Genomic DNA, 22,446 nt, shown 5'->3' on the forward strand with positions numbered 1-22,446 from the left:
TTTTATAAATACCAGAAGTTGAAATGTTGAATGATATGGTAGTTTTTTGAAAAGAGTTTTGGGGAACCTCCATACTGTTTTCCAATTTACAATCCCAACAGTGCATGAGGGTTCCCCTTTCCCCAAACCGTGCCAACATTTGTTTGTTGGTTTATTGATGATCACTATTCTGACAGGTGTGAGTTGATATATCTCAATGTGGTTTTAATTTGCACATCTCTGATGACTGGTGATATTGAGCATCTTTTCAGATGTTTATTGGCTATCTATATGTAATCTTGGGAGAAATGTCTTTTCAGGTCCTCAGCCCTTTTTTAATTGAATTGTTTGATTTTTTTTGGTGTTAAGTTGTATAACTTCCTTATATATTTTTGATACTAGCTTCTTTTCTGAGGTACCATTGGAGAATATCTTGTTTCATTCACTAGGTTGTCTTTTTGTTTTGTTGGTACTTTCCTTCACTGTACAAAAACTCTTTAGTTTGAAGGACACCCATGTGTTTATTTTTGCTTTCGTTTCCCTTGCTCAAGGAGACATATCCAAAAAAGTATTGTTAAGAGCAATGTCAAAGAATTTACAGCCTATATTTTCTTCTAGGATTTTTATGGTTTTAGGTCTTACATTTAAGTCCTTACTCCATTTTGAGTTTATTCTTGTGTGTAAAGTAAGAAGGTGGTCTAGTTTCATTTTTTCATGTATCTGTCCAATTTTCCCAACACCATTTATTGATTAGACTGTCTTTGCCTTGTTGTATGTTTTTGCTTTCTTTGTCAAAGATTAATTGATCATACAGGCATGGATTTATTTCTGGGTTCTCCATTCAGTTCCATTGACCTATGTATCTGTTTTTATGCCAGTACCATGCTGTTTTGATTACTATACCCTTATAGTATAGTTTGATACCAGGTACAGTGATACCTCCAATTTTTTTCTTCTCTAGATAGCTGAGGCTACTCGGGGGTCTTTCAAGCTTCCATATACATTTTTCAAATATTTGTTCTAGTTCTGTGAAATACGCCATTGGTATTTTGATAGGAATTGTGTTGAATCTATGGTTTGCTTTAGGTTGTATGAACATTTTAATGATATTATTTCTTCCTTCCCATAAATATGGTATGTACTTTCACTTATTTGAATCTTCTAGTTCTTTCTTCAATGCCTTATAGTTGCTGAAGTCAAACCTGCTTGGCTAAACTTTTTTGTAGGTATTTATTCTTTTTGATATAATTGTAAATGGGATTTTTTTCCTAATTTCTTTTTGATAGTTTGTTATTAGTATATAGAAATGCAATCAATTTCAGAATATTAATTTTGTATCCTGCTACTTTACTAAATTAACTTAATCTGTTTTTTGGTAGAATCTTTATTTAGGCTTTCTATACATAGTATCATGTCATCTGTGAACACTGACAGTTTTACGTCTTCCTTTCTAATTTGAATACCATTTCTTTTTTCTTCTCTATTGCTTTGTCTAAGAATTCCAATACTTTAGGCATACTTTGTTTTATTGCTCTTTGCTTTATTGCAGTTCACAAGTATTGCAGTTTTACAAATTAAAGACCATCCACCATCAAACAGATGACAACTCACTGTATTGTAATATTTGCTTTATTATGTTGGTCTAGAACCAGTCCTGCAGCATCTCTGAAATATGCCTGTCTGTGAAACAGGAGTGCTGAGAGTGGGCATCTTGTCTTGTTCCTGATCTTAGAGAAAGGCTTTCAAGTTTTCATTGTTGAGTATGATTTTAGCTGTGGGTTTGTCATAGATGGCCTTTATTATGTTGAAGTATGGTTCCTCTGTACTCAACATTTTTAGAGTTTTTATCATAAATGGATGTTAGATTTTTTTCAAATGCTTTTCTGTATCTATTGAGATAATCATGATTTTTATTCTTCATTTTGTCTATATGGTGTATCATGTTGATTAATATTAAGATTTTGAACCACACTTGCATCCCAGGAATAAATCCCACTTGATCCATGGAGTATAATGTTTCTTAAAATTTTTATTGGATTTAGCTGTTCTTTATTGACATGGAGTCTGGGTACCCCCTAGCCTCCAGAAGGATAATTCTATGGACTTTCCAGCTCACATGGTTTAATGTACTGCTTAATTTGGTTTGCTAATATTTTGTTGAGGACAGTTACATCTATGTTTATCAGGGATATTGGCCTATAATTTTCTCTTTTTGTAGTGTCTTTGTTTGGTTTGGTATCAAGGTAATCCTAGCAATGTAAAATGAGTTTGGGAGCCTACCCTCCACTTTAGTCTTTTTTGGAATAGTTTGACAAGGATAGGTATTATTTCTTCTTTGAATGTTTTTATTGCTACTTATATATTTTTAGTAGTTATTGGTCTATTCAGATTTTTTTGTTTCTTCCTGACTCAGTCTTGGAAGATTGTATGTTTCTAGAAATTTATCTGTTTCGTCCAGGTTGTACAGTTGTTGGCATATAATTGTTCATAATATATATATATATATTTATAAACCTCTGTATTTCTGTGTTGTTGGTTCTCACCTCTCCCCTCTCATTTCTGATTTTATTTGGGCCCATTTTTATTCTTGATGAATCAGATTAAAGGTTTATCAGTTTTGTCCTTTCAAAAACCCAGCTCTTGGCTTCATTTAAATATTCTATTGATTTTTTAGACAATTTTTTATTCCTGCTCTGACTTTCATTATTTCTTTCCTTTTATTCACTTTGGGTTTTTGTTGTTGTTCTTTTTCTAGTTCCTTTAGGTGTAAGGTTAGATTGTTTGAAATTTTTCTTGTTTCTTGAGGTAAGCTTGTATTGCTATGAATTTCTCCCCTTCGATTGCTTTGGCTATGTCTCACAGATTTGGGGTCACTGTATTTTCATTTTCATTTGTGTCAAGGTATCGTTTTATTACTTCCTTGTTCTCATCGTTAACCCATTTATTGTTTAGTGGCATGTTCTTTAACCTCCATGAGTTTGTGTATTTTCCAGTTTTCTTCTTATAATTGGTTTCTAGTTTCACACCATTGTGATTAGAGAAGATGCTTTATAAGATTTCGGTGTTCTTAAATTTACTGAGACTTGTTTTGTTGCCTAACATGTGGTCTCTCTAGGAAAATGATCCGTGTGTACTTGAAAGGAATGTATATTCTGCTGCTTTGGGGTGAAATGTCCTAAAGACATCTATTAATTCCATCTGGTCTAATGTTATCACCTAAGGCCACTGTTTCCTTGTTGATTTTCTGTCTGGACAATCTGTCTGTTGATGTCAATTGGATGTTTAAGTCCCCAACTATGACTGTATTATTGTTGATTTCTCCCTTTATGTCCATCAATATTTCCTGTATGTATTTTAGGTGCTCCTATGTTGGGTGTTTATAAAAGTTATATTATATTGTTGGGTTAATTCCTTTATCATTATAAAATGTCCTTCTTTGTCTCCTGGTACAGCCTTTGTCTTTTTTGTCTGATATAGGTATTGCTACCCCAGCTTTTTTTGCATTTCCATTTGCATAAAATCTTTTTCCATGCCTTTACTTTTAGTTTGTGTGTGTGTGTTTCAGTCTAATTGACTCTCTTGTAGGCAGTGTATGTGCTGGTCTTGTTTTTTTTTTTAAATTCACTCAGTTTCCCCATGTCTTTTGACTATAGCATTTAATCCATTTACACTTAAAGTAATTACATATTGATAGGTATATGATTATGGTCATATTTTAAGTTGATGGTACTTAAGTTTGAACACATTCTAAAAATCACTACAATTTTTACTCACCCCTCCACGTTTATGTTTTTGTTATTACTTTTTACTTATGTTGTTTTTGTGAGTTTGTGTGTATCCCTTATTGTTGTAATTGCACATTATCTTTACACTTTGCCTTTTAACCTTTGTACCAGCTTTTTTAGTTGGTTGATCCACTGCTTTTACTAAGTGTCTGCCTTTGTCAATGAGAATTTTTTTCCTTTCCTGTATTTTATTATTCATATTTTGATCTTTTATTTTCTTCTTTTTTTTTTTTTTATCCTCACCTGAGGACATTTTTCCACTTTTTTGTTCAGGTAGAGTGAGAGGAAGAGAGAGAGAGAAACATCGACGTGAAAGGGACACATCGAGTGGCTGCCACCCACATGACCAACCAGGACCGGGGACAAACTGCAACCAAGGTACATGCCCTTAGTGGGAACCGAACCTGGGTCTCTCCGGACCACAGGCTGACGCTCAAACCGCTGAGCCAAACCGGCCAGGGCTTTTAATTTTCTTCTTAAAGAAGTCCCTTTAACATTTCTTGTATTACTAGTGTAGTGGTGATTAACTCATTTAGGTTTTTCTTCTCTGGGAAACTTTCACTTGATTCTAAATGATAGCCTTGCTGGGTAGAATAATCTTGGTAGTAGGTATTTAATTTTCATCGCTTTGAATATTTCTTGCCAGTTCTTTCTGGCCTGCAAAGTTTCTGTTGAGAAATCAGTTGATAGTTTTATGAGAACTCCCTTTTATGTAATTGTTTTCTCTTGTTACTTTTAAGATTCTCTCTTTGTCTTTAACCACTGGCATTTTAATTGTCTTGGTTATGAGCTTCTTTGGGTTTGTCTTGTTTGGGACTCTGTGCTTCTGGGACTTGTATGTTAAAGAATTTTTACTCATTCCATCATTATTTCTTCAAGTAAGTTTTCAATTTCTTGCTCTTCCTTCTTGTATCCCTATGATGTAAATGTTGGTATGTTTGATATTGACCCAGAGGTCCCTTAAAGTACCTTATTTTTTAATTATTTTTTTCTTTTTACAGTTCCAATTGGATGTTTCTTACCTAGTCTTCTAGAGCATTGATTTTATCCTCTGCTTCATCTAATTTGCTGTTACCTTCTAAAGTATTTTTTCATTTGTTATTATATTCTTCATTTTTGTTTTTGTTTTTTCTACATCCTTTATTATGCTTTCTGTTTGTTGAAGTTCTCACTTAGTACAACAATTTCTCCCTAAGTTCATTGAGCAAACTCATAACCAGTGTTTTGAACCCTATGTCTGGTAGATTGCTTGTTTCCATTTTGTTCTTTTTCTGGAGTTTTGTCCTGTTATTTCATTTGGGACATGTTTCTTTGTTTTCTCATTTTGGCTGACTACCTGTGTTTTCTTTCTAAGTATTAGGTCAATTTGCTACATCTTGCGGTCTTGGCAGAGTAGGCTTATGGAGATGTCCTACAGGGTTCAGTGACGCATACTTCCTGGTCATCTGAAGCAGGTGCTCCAGGGATGTCGCTTGTGCAAATTGTATGTGCCCTACTATTGTAGTGAGACTTGATTGCTGTGGATGTATTAGTAGATCTGGTTGACCCTCAGGCTGATTGGCTGTGAGGCCTGGCCATGACTACAGCAGAGGAGCTGTTGTGCGGGGGAGCTGACCTCATGGGGTGGGAATCACTTTTTTGGGGCTCTGACACCAGTCAAGTCTGCCTTTTGGTGGTGGTGTCTGTGGATCTTGGGTGGTGCTCTGGTGTGGTCTGAAGCTGGCAACGGGCTTTTTTGGTTCTAGAGCCTCTTGGGAGTGGCGCCAGTGTAGGTGAAGGTTAGCCACTGCTTATGCCAGGCTTGGGACCCTTTGGGGGTCACAACTATGTGAGCTGAGGCCAGTACCACTTGTGCTGGGCTTGTGACTGCTTAGTTGAAGCTATGTTCCAAGCCAAGACTGGCCACCACTTATGCCAGGTTGGGACAACCTGATGGGGGTTACATGTCAAGTTGCCGTTGGTTGCCACTTTTGCTGGGCTTGGGGCCACTTAGCAAGAAGTACAGGACACACAGAGCCAGCCACTCCTTTTTGGGATTTTAAGAAAGTCCACAGTGTGAGCCAAGTCAGGCTACGTGTGTGGAAAACCCATTGAAAGTGGCTCGGGGAGAGTGAACGAGTTGGGTGGGGCAGTGTCTCAGGGATTGATCAAGATGGTACAAACAGTGTTTGTGAGGTTAATGGAGAGCACAGATTTGGCACCTGCCTAGCCAAGGCCAGATGCATGGAAGAAACACTCAACAAAAGAGCAATGGTGCCTGCCAGTACTTCTCGCCTGGGAGAGAGCTGCCCTGACCTCATTCTCCAGCCCTTGCTCTGAAGCTAATCACTTTAGTTCATCTCTATGCTTTTCAAGCTGCTACCCCAGAACTGAGACTTACAGCTAGGAAGTTCGTGAGCAAGTAAGTCCATGTGTGAGCCTCTCAAGAGTAGTGCCTGTCTCCAGCAGCCTTCCATCTCACCCAGATGCAACATTCATTGTTTTTTACAGCGAGATGTATGGGAATGCCTCTCCCCAGCATAGGTGCCTGCTCCAGGCTGGGAGCCTAAGGTGAGGCCTTGATCCCTCCCCCCTCAGGGGAGACCTCAGCAGCTGAGATATCCCTCCAGATTCTTGGCCACTACATCATAGGTGTGGGATTTGCCAATTCAGCATCTCCACTTCTTTTACCAGTCTTTTTTTTATCTTCACCCAAGGATGTTTTTCTACTTTTTGTTCAGATAGAGTGGGAGGGAGGGAGAGGACGAGAGAGAGAAACATCGACGTGAAAGGGACACATCGAGTGGCTGCCACCCACACGACCAACCAGGGCCGGGGACAAACTGCAACCGAGGTACATGCCCTTAGTGGGAACTGAACCCGGGTCTCTCTGGACTGCAGGCCGATGCTCTAACCACCGAGCCAAACCGGCCAGGGCTCTTTAACCAGTCTTGATATGGCTTCTTCTTGATAGCCTTAGTTATAGGACTTCTGTTCAGCTACTCTTCAGCTGGTTACCAATGATAGTTGCTCTGTAATTTAGTTGTAATTTTGATGTCATGATAGGAGATGAGCACAATATTTACATACTTCTCCATCTTGACCAGAAGTTCTGGACAGAACATTCTTTCCATGGCTGTAAAATCAGCCTGAGGAATTAAGGTATTTAGATCTTCTATAACCATTTTTCTTCAAGGTCTAATAAGTGTCTTAAAGACTACCAAATAGTGGTTTTGTTTATTACATTTCTCATTTTTGCTGTATGCCTTCAATACTCTTCCTTTTGTGGCTTATACCATTGATTACTCAAGTATGGCTTTTGACCTAATTTATGACTATTGAATTCAACTTTGATATTATTATTATTGTGCCCTTCACTTTATATTTGTATCTGTCTTATTGTTGACAATCCTCTTTAAATATTTCTCTTCTGGAAGTATATAATTAGCTTCAATTTTTGATGTAGATGAAAAGTTGTCTTTTAATACACGAGTTTATGCCAATTAAATCTGTAAGAAGAGATCCATTTGGTCATGTCCCTGTTATCTCATTTAATGGATTCTCTTTTTAATTCCTCTTTGTATTTACTTTAACCCCACAGGTAATTGCCTTCAAATTTCTTTAAAAATTTTTAACTTTTATTAAAGTACATTTGTACTGTTTCCTTCCCTCTTCCTCAGTTGTTTTCATATCTAATAGATTCCTAATAGCAATATATTTTCTTAAGTCATTACTTTATGCTATACTGTTTTTTTGTTTGTTTGTTTGTTTTGTTTTTAACACTGACCTTTGGTCCACCCTATAGGTTCCAGAGTGTTTTAAAGTTTGACCAATGTGTCAATGCATGGCATGTGGCCACTGAAGAAAAAGGCAGCCTTTGGCCAAGTAGATATCGGGAGTAGCCCAAGTTGCTCATGGGTACTGCCTTGCATTAGGAGTGCTTTTAGCAGCAAGTATATAGCCGGGCAGTGTCTTAAACCAGCAGAACATTTTTCTTGCAGGCTTATTGATATATAATTAACATATAACATATGTGAGTTAAGTGATAAAGTATGATGGTTTGATACATGTATATATTATGAAATGATTACTACAATGAAGTTAGTTAATGCCCAGCCATTGTGGCTCAGTGGATTGAGTGTCGGCCCATGGACTGAGGTCCCGGTTCAATTCCCTGTCAGGGCACAAGCCTGGGTTGCGGCCTGATCCCCAGTGGGGCTTGCAGGAAGCAGTCAATTGATGTCTCTCTCTCACATCAATATTTCTCTCTCTCCCCCCCTTCCCCTCTAAAAAAACCAATAAAAACTTAATTTTTAAAAAAAGTTAACACCTCTATTATCTCACATAATTACCTTTGTAAAGTGTGGGTGGTAATACCATTCTCTTGGCAACTTTCAAGTATATAATATTAACTATACAATATTAACTATACAATATTAACTATAGTCACCATGCTGTACATTAGATCCCCAGAACTTACTCATCTTCTAACTGGAAGTTTGTACCCTTTGACCAGTATCCCTCCATTTCCCCCACCACCTAGTCCCTGATAACCATCATTCTACTCTCTATTTCTATGAGTTTAGATTCCACATGTGAGAAGATACAGCATTTGTCATTTCACTTAGCATAATGCCCTCAAGGTCATCCATGTTGTCACAAAAGGGAGGATTTCCTTTTATTAATGGCTAAATAATATTTCTTTGTTCATCTATTTCCACAGATTGCTTATTGTGAATAATGCTGCAGTGAACAGAGGGGTGCAGATATCTCTTTGACATAGTGATTTCCCCCCTTTGGATATATACCCAGAAGTGGAATGGCTGGATCATATGGGAGTTCTGTTTTCCTTAATGGATGAATCAATTTATTTTTAATATGTTTTTAAAAATTTTTCCCCTTTATTGATATCAGAAAGAGGGGAAGTGAGAGGGAGAGAGAGAAATATCGAAGAGAGAGAACATCGATTGGCTGCCTCCTGCATACCCCCTAATAGGGATTGGGCCCACAACCTGGGCATGTGTCCTGACTGGGAATCGAACCAGCGACCTCTTGGTGCATGGGTCAGTGCTCAACCACTGAGCCACACCAGCCAGACAGGCTGAACCGATTTATATTCCCACTAATAACAGTGCACAGAACATTTATTGTTTATTCACCAATACAGTGGTTCTCAACCTTCCTAATGCCACAACCCTTTAATACAGTTCCTCATGCCGTATGTGGGCGTACCTGCTTGTGGGAAGACCCGCCTGGAGACGGATAGAGGAGCGGTGTCTCAGTTCCTAAGACCATTGGAAATATGTGTTTTCCAATGGTCTTAGGCGACCCCTGGGAAAGGGTCATTCGACCCCCAAATGAGTCATGACCCACAGGTTGAGAACCACTGAATTAGAGGCAGGAGGTTCTGGGAATTGTATAGCAGCTCAATAATATTATGGATTTGAGTATTTTCCTTTTTCTACTTGGTCATCTTCCATAGTTTGACCTTCATCATCCACTGGCTTAGAGCTAGGATTATGGCTGTCATATTGGCACACATCACAACATAACTGAAGCATCTCAAAGTGTAAGGATCAGGACAGGGGCATAAGAGATTTCCACTTCATGCAGCTATTTGTTTGAATCAGGGAAACAAGTCTTTCTCATAGATCCTTTAACAGATATTACCCAGAATAGGGTAGCATGACCAACTCAGCTCAATCACTGCAAAGGGGATATTGTCATAATTAACTTAAACCAATCATGATTCATCACCAAGGACTGAGACTCAGGGAGACTAAACAGAAAAATAGTATATTCTGCTATAATGTTTATGTTTCCGGTAACAGCCACTGTTTGAAGATTAACCCACTCATACAGGCATAGATACCTCAAGCTTATCTGATTAAAGCAAGTGTTCTGGAAAAACTTTGAAGACTATATATCAATATAGTTTAATATATATATATGTATGTACACGTACGTGTGTGTGCGCATAAATTCATAAATAAAAGATGAACAGTCACTCCCCTGATTACCAAGCCTCGCCTGTTTCCAGCTTTGGCTCAAGTTAGAGCAACATCAGGATGCACAAGTCAATGAAAACAGCATGGAGCTGGAGGAAGCCAGACATGATACACACCCTGATCCCACTACATGTCACCTGGGCACGGTAGTTAAGCCCTGCCTCAGTTTTCTCAACTGTAAAATATAAAGACATTACCTTCCATATATGGTAGTTGTGAGGATTAAATGAGACAGTATATGGTAATGGTGCAGACGTGATGATTAACAAATACAATTTGTTCTGGCAGTGATTAGGCCTATGAAGATGTATGTGTATAAACAAATGTTATAAAAAACATATTTCCGTCCCTCCAGGTTAAGTAACTGAGCAAGCATTTGGAAAGGGTGGTAGCAGACGAAAGAACATTAATACAATTAAGAGACATTTCTTTCAAATTGATATCAACTGTGCTCATTACCAGAGGCAAAAATAAAAATGGAATCGCTTTCATATTGAGGATTACCTAATTATTTCCTGGTGTAACACTTAGAAGTAATGGAAAATTTTAAAATAATAAAGCTTATAAAAGAAATTATTTATTAGGAAACTTCTAGTGACTTTAATAGGGGAACTATTTATGTAGGGTAATCAGAATATTTATATAGCTATTTTTAAATTATGTGAGAATGATCATTATAAAACAGGAGCTCACAGTTAGAGAATACTTCAATCCCAGGTTTGGTTCCGGTTCTTTACATGGACCAGTTCTTTCATTTCATACCCAACAACAATCCCATGAAGTAAGCACTATTATTGTCTCCATTTTTCTAATGAGAAAATGAGGACCAGAGGGATTAAATGACTTTCTCAAGGTTGCAAAACAAGTAACAGGCAAAAACTCAACCATTCTGCACTTTACTGCTACACTGTATAAGCCTTCACATATGTACAGCGGAGTAAGCAGTGCTTTTAGCCTAGGAGAAGAGGGGGAGGGGAGCTGCCATCACGGAGGCCTGGATGGAGCCTGCCTCTGCATTTCTCTACACCTTTAAACACCTGCACTATATGGGTAAGAGCAAGACTAGTGAATTCCAACTCCCAACAACCTTGGTGAACACAACAAATGTTTGAAACAAATATAAAATTTAATTTTGGACATAGCAAGCTCAAATAAATCACTTGGCATCAATAAAAAAACAATTAGTTCTACCATGGGAAACAGTGTAATCTCCAAGTGAAAAAACAATTTTCAAGAAAGTACACACTTAATTTGAAGATACTTTATTAAGATCAAAGATTTTTCATTACATTTATTTATAAATCTTTACTAGTCAAAGAAAATAAATAATAAAAAATCTGTATTTTCAGGATGCTTTTAACAACATAGTAGTAAATCTGAGAATTGTCCATGTTTGTAAGTATTAAATTATCATTTAGATACATTCAACCATTACACAATACCAGGAATGTCAGCCTTAAAGAATCAAGAATATCTATAATTGATAGGTAAAATAATGGTAAAAAATATTTCAATTCCACCCAACCGGTGTGGCTCAGTGGACTGAGTGTCGCCCCTTGGACTAAGAGGTCCTGGTTCGATTCCCAGTCAGGGCACATGCACGAGTTGTGGGCTCAATCCCCAGTAGGGGTGTGCAGGAGGCAGCCGATTGATGTTTCTCTCTCTCTCCCCCTCCTCTATCTCTAAAAAATCAGTGACAACATATTTTTAAAAAGAAAATATTTCAATTCCACCTTTTTAACTGACTCTCATTTGTTAATCATGGGAATATACATTTTTTCTTCTTGATCTTGGATTTGAAATATATGGACTTAAAATAACATTCTTCTTCTCTCAAATAGTGGCTGACACTCTGTCTTGGGAGGAGGCTACTCAAGGAATTAGTACAGTGAGGCGCAAGTGCTTGTTTCCTTGCTGGAGGAGGTCAGGGTGGAGACAGTACAGAATCAAGGGCCTTTTGCTGCAGTTATCAACCAGCCCTTGGAGCTGACACTGCCTTATTAAACTAAAACCAGATCCTTTGTAAGCATCAAAATGGCCATGTAAACATCACCTGCCAGACCATCTATAGTACCTGATGAAAGATTTCTGAAACTACCCGCCCTTTCATTATTTTCAAAATATTGTTCAACTCTAGTCTAAAAAAGGAGAAAGGTCTGGACAGTTATGTTTTTGTAACACCTCCAATCACTGGAAAAAAGGACTCAGTCTCCACCACCTTACACCATCTCTATCCCCACTAAGTCAGTTATCTGCAAATAAAAAAGATTCATGTAGTTATTTCTGAACAAAGAATTTGGATTGCCAAATTACTCGTATGATTGCCTGAATTATATTTCCCATTACTCTTTGTATAGCAAATCTGGATTTATAGGATATTTTTGTCAATAGTCAAACCTTCTAAGAAAGACTTGTATTTTCTTAGACCAACCACACAACTTTCAGTTTGGCTTTGGTGTCAGATTTGGTACCCCCCGCCCCCTTTTTTTAAAAACTATATTGCCTACTATTTAGTTAATAAATGTAGAAATCGTTGTTAGGTAATATTTAGTCTGATTATCTGAATATTTTGGGGTGTGTGTCAAGGTCATTACAGTACTTTTTGTCTGTTTCTAATATGAAATCTGACATGTCTGAAGGAAATCCAGTGGATAATGCTACCAAATATGCAGTGAACGAACAATACACCAATGGGTCTATCTTTGTACAAATAAAGGTCAAATATTTACATGGAATGCTAACCCTGACTTATAAAATTATTTTAAGTTATGTCTTACATATAATTTATTTTATGAATAGCCCCTTTTAATAATTAAAAATATGCCTTTCAAATAGTTAATAAATATATAAAATTTCACTACATTCTATTTTTCTTTATATATGACATCTAAACTCTCTTTACAAATCAACAAAAATAATTTTTTCTGTTTGAAAGTCACAGATACAATGCTTTTTTTTTTTGATTTGCAAGATTTTACTGCATGCAAGAATGGCAAGACATTGTTTCGTATAACTTATGGACATTTCTACCATTTTGAACTATATAATTTACTTGCTGAAGGTCAGTAGTATCAAAGGAAAATGAGAGATTCCATCTAAATAGTTATAAGAACCTTTCTTAAACTTCTTAAAAATGGAAAGATTAGAATGTTATCTTTTGAATTATTTTGATGAAGGAATAGGTTAAAAATACATAAAAAGTTTTCTGAAATACATCTTAGTACAATTTAAATATATAGTGATAAATTGTGCATATTTAACATTTTTCTTTAACTATATTTCTTTAACTGTATCAGTAACATGCAAAACCTCTGCTTTTGGAATAGGAATCACACTGTTATAACTTATTGGGAAAATTCAAAGCCAGCTTTAAAAAAAAAAGACAACCTTTTTGGTGGCTCCAGAAATGTTATCTAAAGATATACAAATAAAAACGTCCTTTGTAATAATTTGCTGCACCAACGTATCAACATTGTAAGATTAATGCTGTAAGGAAAAGTTTTTAGTTATGCATATAATCAATTTTAATCCTATCTTCCCTTATTAAATATTTGTTGTCACTGACAGGTACTCACAAGTCCTTTTCAAGCTATAACATGAAGGCCACGATGGCAGGCTTTTTAGTAATTCCTTTCAGAATGATTTTTAAATGCACACGCTGTGAACATATAGCAGGTCCTAGAACAATGTCATTTTGTTCAACATAAATTTCATTATAACACTGATGAGATGCCATAGTAACTTAATTCCTGCTTATATCAATTAGCCTACAGTAAAATTGGTTTCCTTATATGTCATTAAATACCCACTATCAGTGACATTAAACAAGGACTCACTGTACTATATATACATAAGAAAAAGCTTGCACTTTTAGAATAGAAAGAGGATGCCTATGATGATCCACCCAAAAAATAGAAAAGCTGTCCTGTCTGCCCGGAGCTACTAAGGCTGCTAAGTTAATTCTTTCAACTGCTAACAGGCAGGCTTGATGGCAGTGACCATGTTTGAGACCAGCTGAAGCACTAAACTCTAATATTTATTCTCTAGTTAAGTCTTTCTAAAAAATCCAACATCATCTTGGAGATAGAGCTATATATTAAAGACATACAGAAAATTCAAAGCTTTGTTCAGAATACAGTACTGTACAATTTCAATTTTGGATCTTATATTCAAACACTGTGTTTGAAATAAGGCTGTAAAAAGATATAAACAAAACCAACATTTAATTTTAACCAAGACTGCACATCTATGACAGTGATATAGATTAAAAACAAACAAAAAACATCCTACCACCAAAATGGTAACTGATATAATCATGTGCTCCACAAAAAAAAAAAAAAAAGATTATAGAAATTTCCCTTAGTTATGAATGTAACCAGCTCACTGGGACCCAATAAGTCTCTGTCTCCAATTTGTCAAAAGTTGTTTTTAGCTCTTTGAATGCCATGTTGAGATCATCATTAACTATAATTTTGTCAAAGAGATGACCATACTGACTTTCCATTATCTGTGCCGATTTAATCATTTCTTGAAAGTCTTCTTCCTACAAAAGGAAGTATTTCTTTTTAAGTAGTTAACCAGGCAATTACATGACTTTACATCCATGCAGACACCCCGTGCCGTTCTGGGCTGGTTCTCTCACCCCAGCCAGAAATGAAAATTACCCTCTTTAATTACATGTTCTTCAGAACTCATAATTACTAATATTACTTCTTTGATTTGCTTGTAAATAAACCAGTCTGACAAAGCCAAAACTTCTGTCTTACCTGGAGTTAGGATAATTAGTCACTAACTTATCATTATAGGGATAGTTCACTGTCAAAATAGTTATGGGGGAGGGCTAGGAAGAGCCATCTACTCTGACGCTGCATCATTTATACTTATTCATAGCAAGGAATTTACAGCATAAGCTACTTTTTCAGAGTTGGCGACATTTATAAAAGGACAGTTCCCAAATCCTTCCTTTGTTTCATTGGAAGTGGGTGACAGGCCCATCATATTCACATTTTTGAGCCAGGAAATATTTTAGTTGATTATATAACTCAAGGCTATGTAACCATATATATAAATGTGAACTAAATCCCAGGACTATGCTATCATTTATTATCTCCATTGAGAAAACTTTAAGTTTATAAATAGTACAATAACTCTTTACACTGCAACATACTAATGTAATTTCAAGTCCACATTTCAATGTTAGAGAAGATTTCTTCACAACAGAAAATTTAACTTTAGTGTTAATCAAGAGCCCTGAGTAACATCATATAGTGATACCTATTCAGCATGGATATGTATTGTCAGTATTTTGTAATAAATGTACTTATTAAACATTGGGAATCAAAAGTATAATCTGTATTTTGTAACCACAATTAATATATATAAAATAATATAGACGGAAGTCAAAGATGAGTTAATTAAGAGAGGAAGGGGAAAAAAGAGCTCTTGACATTTAATTTCTTTGCTCTTTATTTTTTATCCTAAGGTAGAATATATTATCTTAAAGTTAGAAACAAAAAAACAATGAAATGAAAGGGCTTGCCAGAAATAAGTGTAGTCATTAACATACTGCAGTTGCCACTTGTAATAATACTCATCGGAAAAACAAATATTATTGAATACTTATATGAGTCTACTAATTGTCTACCCAAAATGATGCCTTTTCCTTGATTATGCGAACTACTGTTGATATAAGAAGACAAAAAAGGCAAATTATTAAAATTTTCATTAAGATTATTAATGATCAATAGTAACTAACTTTAGTATTTTTCCCCTTAAAAAATAAGGGTAGTCTAAAATCTAAATGGTCTAACTTTTGTAAAAATGGCCTACAAAAATTTTATAAGTAGCCCTGGCCGGTTTTCTCAGTGGTTAGAGCGTCGGACCTCGGACCAATGAGTCACAGGTTCGATTCCAGTCAAGGGCACATACCTTGGTTGCAGTTTGTCCCCAACCCTAGTCAGGTCGTATGGGAGGCAACCAGTCAATGTGTCTCTCTCATATCAATGTTTCTCTCTCTTTCTCTCCCTCCTTCTCCCACCCTTCCTCCAACTCTATCTGATGATAAATAGAAAAATATCCTCAGGTGAGGATTAAAAAAAATTTATAATAGTTTCGAGTCAATTTAATATGAAGATCCAACCATGGAAGCACAAAAAGCAATTATAGTACAATCACTCAAAATGTATGCATCTAAATACAATCTTATATTATCGATTTTTGGATCACAACTTCATTTATTATAGTCTTCTTAATAAGGTAGTTGCCTACAGCATACATGATTTTAACTACTTCTTATGTCTTTTCACTAAAGCATCATCATACTTACTGTAAAGGGCTTTGCGGCACCCTCGTCATCTCTGCCTGAAATAATCTTTGCATTTTTTCTCGTCTCCCTCAAGCGCTCTATCGATGGAGGCTTTATAAATATCACATAGGGCTTAAATTCTAGTGTCCTTAAATGCTTCACTGTCTGCAAGAAAGAAAATAAGGTTTTTAAAATATTTCTCCATAATGTCATGAGCAACTTTTACAATAAAACAAAATTTTCTTTATAAGGAGAAAATTTCTTAAAATTATTTTCTAATCAAGGTCAGTCAGTCTTTCAATATAATATTCAATCAGTTGCTGACAATTAAATGTAATAAACGTCCCTGGAAAGATGAAGAAGAATGTAATTTGCCTTAAAAATGTTTTGAAATGTGGCATAATTAATATTGAACTGAAGTGGCTAGAAATACCATGAAACTGATTTTTAAATCAAATATCCAAAAGATGTTATGAGCTGGATAACCCTTCTGTATATGGAAGTCTTCCAACCATCCCATTTAAGTCTCTTCCTAATTTCAGGCATGAGTTCTCCTCTTTCCTCTCCCCTTCAGAGTGCCCTAACAGGGCAAGCCTCCTGCTCTCCATGAAGCTTGTCAACACTCCCCCACCAAATATTTTGTTATTTACACTATGCTTCTGGGGACTCTTCTATAATCAAGGGTTGCTGGTTTCTGCTGCAGGGGTGGGGAACCTTTTTTCTGCCAAGGGCCATTTGGATATTTATAACATAATACACGGGCCATACAAAATTATCAACTTAAAAATTAGCCTGCTATATTTGGTCCGACTAATTTGATGAGGTCTATGAAGTTAGCTGGTATTGATTTCTTGGGCTTTATATGGCCCAGGGCGGACATTCTCCACCCCTGAGGGGAATATGGTGTGGCGAGGAACTGAGAGGGTTCATCCACTGGCACTCAGTCCACAGTGTTCAAGAGATTTCCCAGGGTGCCAGGCAGAGACCTGCCTGACAGCTGCAATAAGGATCTCATGACAGAATTCCTGCGAAATGCCCCATAGCTCTAGTTATATACACAAAACCAAAATCTAGGATATATTCAGAACCTAGAACCAAAATGTCCATTGTTGTAAGCATTCTGCCCTGGCTGGTGTCACTCAGCAGTTAGAGTGTTGGCCTGTGGACTGAAGGGTCATGGGTTTCATTCCTGATCAAGGGCATGTACCTGGGTTGCAGGTTTGACCCCCGGCCCTGGTCAGGGCACATGGAGGAGGCAACCAATCGATGTGTCTCTCTCACATTGATGTTTGTTTCTCTCTCTCTCTCCCTCCCTAGTCCCTCCCACTCTCTCTAAAATAATCAATGGAAAAAATATACTTGGGTGAGAATTAACAACTACAACAAATTATAAATATTTATGATAACATAAGAATACATATAATGCAACATTTTTAAATAATACAAAATATAGAGAAAATCTAAGAGACGTTATACTTGGCGAAAACTGAATATAAATAAGACTTATAAACACAGACCTAGAGTCTTCTTCTTTTCTAATAATAATAAGGGCTTTTTATTCCCTAAAAACGTCTCATATTATATTGAAATGCTTTTGTTATCTTAGCAATGTCACATATATGCCCAAAGTAAGTAGACTTCAGAGTCACCCTGTAGTGAGATGCTCACGTGAAGCACAGTAGACCACATGGGCCGGAAGGGTATTGAATAGTTCACTGTTTACTTACATGAGGCTGGACATCCAACAAGCAAACTTTGTTTTTAGCTAAGACAGACCTAACTGAGTCTATACTTGTGCCATAGTAGTTGTTTTTATATTCACCATATTCAATAAACCTGTAGAAAATTAGAAATGTATCAGAATTATTTATGAATTCAATATATATAGGTAGCAAATATATAAAAGTAGCAAGACATAATTCATATATATAAAACATATTTTTGCAGAACATGAAATGTTTTTACTATGTTTAATAAAATAAATAGAGCCAAGTACTCCGGAATGTCAATTTAAAAAAATCTTTTATTTTACATTTTCAAATCAGTAACACTTGCTTGTATTACACTTCAGCAGAAAAAGTACTTCAGTCCAGCAGTACACTAATGTTTTCCATCACCTCTTTTTCAGAACTAATGCAATGCAATAAAACAGCGAATAAGCCAAACAATAGAAACTACTGAAATTTCACTGCACACTACAGAATAATCAGCTTTAGAAAGAGGAGGGGCTGGTTGGTGGCTAATGGAGCAAGGGGCAGCCAATTATGTGCTATAAAAACATAATCACTGTGCCAAACACAAAAAAAGCATTTTGATGTTTCAATAAAATTCCCCAATCCTGTATTAAAACACACATTGCTCTCCCTGATACGCTAAGAAAATTCATGCTTAAGCAAATGGAAGACCTGGGGAGAGGGAGATGTAGAACTAGCTAGAGGTTATGCTGCAAACAAGATGATTAACATGATTACAATTTTGTGAAAAGTCAATGAGAGAGAGAGGTGTGTATGTAGGAAACTGGAACTAGAGATGTATTACATTTTTGTTAGTTTAAAAAATAAATTTCTACCCAAATTATATGTTAAAATTCAAATAGTAGTTTGGAGAGGGTCACAGTCAGACACTAGCAAGACTCCCTCATTCTTCAAAATCATCCCTACACATTTATCTTCCAGAAACATAGCTGCTCTGGCTTATTGAAAAATTACAAGCAAAGATTGGTAATAAGTAGTAACTAAATTATTACCTCGTTACTGGTTTCAAATATTATAAAAAATAGAATACATTTCAAATGGAAGGGAACCCTCAGCTGTCTAAAACTGAATATACAGGCTCACACTTAAAAACAAGTCACACAAAATTCTAAAAAAAAACTTCCACTTACTTGTTATTTTGCACATCTGTCTCAAACAAATGCTTGGAAATGAAAATATATTCAACACCATCACTCTCCTGGCTTCTTCTTGCTCTAGTAGTGTCTGTGATTTAATTAAAAAGAGTTTAGAGAAGTCTACATCAGCCACACTAAGGAAAATACTAAAAAATAAATCATCTTGTATTTAATTAAAATACATTTCTTTCTTTTTTTTAGATTATCACTCGAGAACATTTTTTCATTTTTGTTCAAATAGAGTGGGAGGGAGAGAGAGGAAGAGAGGAGAGAGAGAGAGAAACATCCACCTGAAAGGGACACATCGAGTGGCTGCCTTCCACACAACCCCAACGGGGGCCAGGCACAAACTGCAACAGAGGTACATGCCCTTAGCGGGAACCGAACCCAGGCGGGCTGATGCTCTAAATGCCAAGCCAAACCGGTCAGGGCTATAGTACATTTCTTAAATAAGATTTAAAAATTTATAAAAAGGCAAATTAGTTAATAAAGTAAAATGTTATTAATTATATTGATTTTAAGGTGGATTCAAAATTAAAGCGTACTATGTTAAATGAGAGTGGCAAAAGTGGGCATCCCTGTCTTGTTCCCGTTCTTAAAGGGAATGCTTTTAGTTTGTGCCCACTGAGTATGATGTTGGCTGTAGGTTTTTCATATATGGCCTTTATTATGTTGAGATATGATCCTTCTATTCCCATATTGCTGAGTGTTTTTATCAAAAATGAGTGCTGGCTTTTTGTCAAATGCTTTTTTCAGCATCTATTGATATGATCACATGGTTTTTATCTTTCCTTTTGTTTATGTGGTGTATCACATTTATTGACTTGCAAATATTGTACCATCCTTGCATGCCTGTAATGCAACCCACTTGGTCATGATGAATAATTTTTTTGATGTATTGTTGGATCCGACTTGCTAATATTTTGTTAAGGATTTTGGAATCTTTGTTCATCAGGGATATTGGCCTGTAGTTTTCTTTCTTTGTAGTGTCTTTATCTGGTTTTAGAATTAGGATTATGCTCACAAAAAGAGCTTGGAAATGTTCTATCTTCTTGGATTTTCTGGAATAGTTTGAGGAGAATATATATTAGATCTTCTTTGAATGTTCGGTAAAACTCCCCTGTGAAGCCATCTGGGCCTGGGCTTTTGTTTGCTGGGATTTTCTTGATTACGTCTTCAATTTCCTTTGTTGTTATTGGTCTGTTCAAGTTTTCTATCTCTTCCTGGTTCAGTTTTGGGAGGCTGTGTGTTTCTAGAAATTTATGCATTTCTCCTAGATTGTCCAATTTGTTGGCATATAAGTGTTCATAGTATGTTTCCATGATCCTTTGTATTTCTGTGGTGTCAGTTGTTACTTCTCTTTCATTTCTCATTTTGTTTATTAGGTTTCTCTCTTTTTGTTTCTTGGTGAGTCTGGCTAAAGGTCCATCGATTTTATCTTTTCAAAGAACCAGCTTTTTGTTTCATTGATCTTTTGAAATTTTTTTTTTTAGTCTCTATGTTGTTTATTTCTGCTCTTACCTTTACTATTTCCTTCCTCCTACTAGGTCTGGTTTTTCTTTTTGTTTACTTTCTAATTCTTTAAGTTGTGGAGTTAGAAAGTCAATTAGGAATTTTTCTTGTTTCTTGAGGTAGGCCTGTAGTGCTATAAACTTCCCTCTCAGGACTGCTTTCGCTGCATCCCATAGTCTTAGCCACAGCAATTAGACATGAAAACAAAAAAGGGGGGGGGGATCCAAATTGAAAAGGAGGAAGTGAAACTGTCATTATTTGCAGATGACATGATATTATACGTAGAAAACCCTAAAGACTCCATCAAAAATCTACTAGACTTAATAAATGAATTTGGCAAAGTAACAGGATACAAAATTAATGTCAAGAAATCAACGGCATTCTTATACACCAATAATGAACTCACAGAAAGAGATACTAAGAAAACAATCCCATTTACCATTGCGGCAAAAAAATAAGATACCTAGGAATAAACTTAACCAAAGAAATAAAGCACCTATTCGCAGAAAACTACAGGTCATTGAAAAAAGAAATAGAGGAAGATATAAAAAAGTAGAAGCACATACCTTGTTCATGGATTGGAAGAATTAATGTAATTAAAATGTCCATACTACCCACAGCAATCTACAGATTCAATGCAATCCCCATCAAAATACCAACGACATACTTCACAGAACTAGAACAAACACTCCAAAATTTTATATGGAACCAAAAAAGACCCCAAAAAGCCACAGCAATCTTGAAAAAGAAGAACAAAGTAGGAGGGATCACATTACCAGATTTCAGGTTATACTACAAAGCCACTGTAATCAATACAGCCTGGTACTGGCACAAGAACAGGCATATAGACCAGTGGAACAGAACAGAGAACCCAAAAATGGACCCAAGGGAATATGCTCAATTAATATTTGACAAAGATGGCAAGAGCATACAGTCTCTTCAATAAGTGGTGTTGGGAAAATTGGGCAGCTACCTGCAAAAATATGAAGCTAGAACACCAACTTACACCATACATGAAAATAAACTCAAAATGGATAAAAGACTTAAATGTAACTTGTGAATCCATGAAAATTCTAGAAGAAAATGTAGGCAACGAAAGCTCAGACATCACACGCAGCAGAATTTTCACTGATACAACACCTAAGGCAACAGAAACAAAGAAAAAAATGAACACATGGGACTACATGAAACTTAAAATTTTCTGTACGGCAAAAGAAACAACCATCAAACGGAAAGGGATCCCACTATATGGGAGACCATAATTGCCAATGATGCATGAAATAAGTGGTTAATTTCCAAAATATATAGAGGGTCATACAGCTCAACAAAAGGAAGACAAAGAACCTAATTAAAAAATGGGTCTAAGACCTAAAGAGACACCTCTCCAAAAAGTACATACAAATGGCAAGAGACATATGAAGAAATGTTCAATATCACTAATCATCAGAGAAATGCAAATCAAAACAACAATGAGGTATCACCTCACACTTGTCAGAATGGCCGCCATCAACAAATCATCAAACAAGTGCTGGCGAGGGTGTGGAGAAAAGGAGACTCTAGTGCACTGCTGGTGGGAATGCAGACTGGTGCAGCCACTGTGGAAAACACTATGATGTTACTTCAAAAAATTAAAAATCGAACTGCCACTTGACCCAGTGATCCCACTTCTAGAAATATACCTTAAGAAACCTGAAACACTAATCAGAAAGAATATATGTACTCCTATGTTCATAACAACACTACTTACAATAGCTAAGATCTGGAAACAACTCAAGTGTCCATCAGTAGATGAGTATATTAAAACATTGTGGTACATGTACACAATGGAATACTATGTAGCTGTAAGAAAGAAAGATCTCTCATCCTTTGAAATGGCATAGAAGGACCTGGAGAGTATTATGCTAAGTGAAACAAGCCAAGCAGAGAAAGACAAATATCACATGATCTCACTTATTTGTGGAATATAATGAACTAAACAAACTGCTGAAC

General features: G+C 36.1%; 1 protein-coding gene across 1 annotated transcript in view; it reads right to left on the reverse strand.

The window, feature by feature from the left end:
- Positions 1-14,114: 14,114 nt before the first annotated feature.
- Positions 14,115-22,446, reverse strand: part of MPP7 (membrane palmitoylated protein 7) — a 355,336-nt gene continuing 347,004 nt past the window's right edge. Inside the window, exons 11-14 of the mRNA XM_036277124.1 lie at positions 18,940-19,033; positions 17,783-17,891; positions 16,077-16,220; positions 14,115-14,294 (exon numbers count right to left, since the gene is read on the reverse strand). Coding sequence (XP_036133017.1) covers positions 14,115-14,294; positions 16,077-16,220; positions 17,783-17,891; positions 18,940-19,033 — 527 coding nt within the window. The remainder of the gene's footprint in view (positions 14,295-16,076; positions 16,221-17,782; positions 17,892-18,939; positions 19,034-22,446) is intronic.

Source organism: Molossus molossus, unplaced genomic scaffold (assembly GCF_014108415.1).
Source record: "Molossus molossus isolate mMolMol1 unplaced genomic scaffold, mMolMol1.p scaffold_m16_p_1, whole genome shotgun sequence".
In the NCBI taxonomy this organism is placed as follows: domain Eukaryota; kingdom Metazoa; phylum Chordata; class Mammalia; order Chiroptera; family Molossidae; genus Molossus; species Molossus molossus.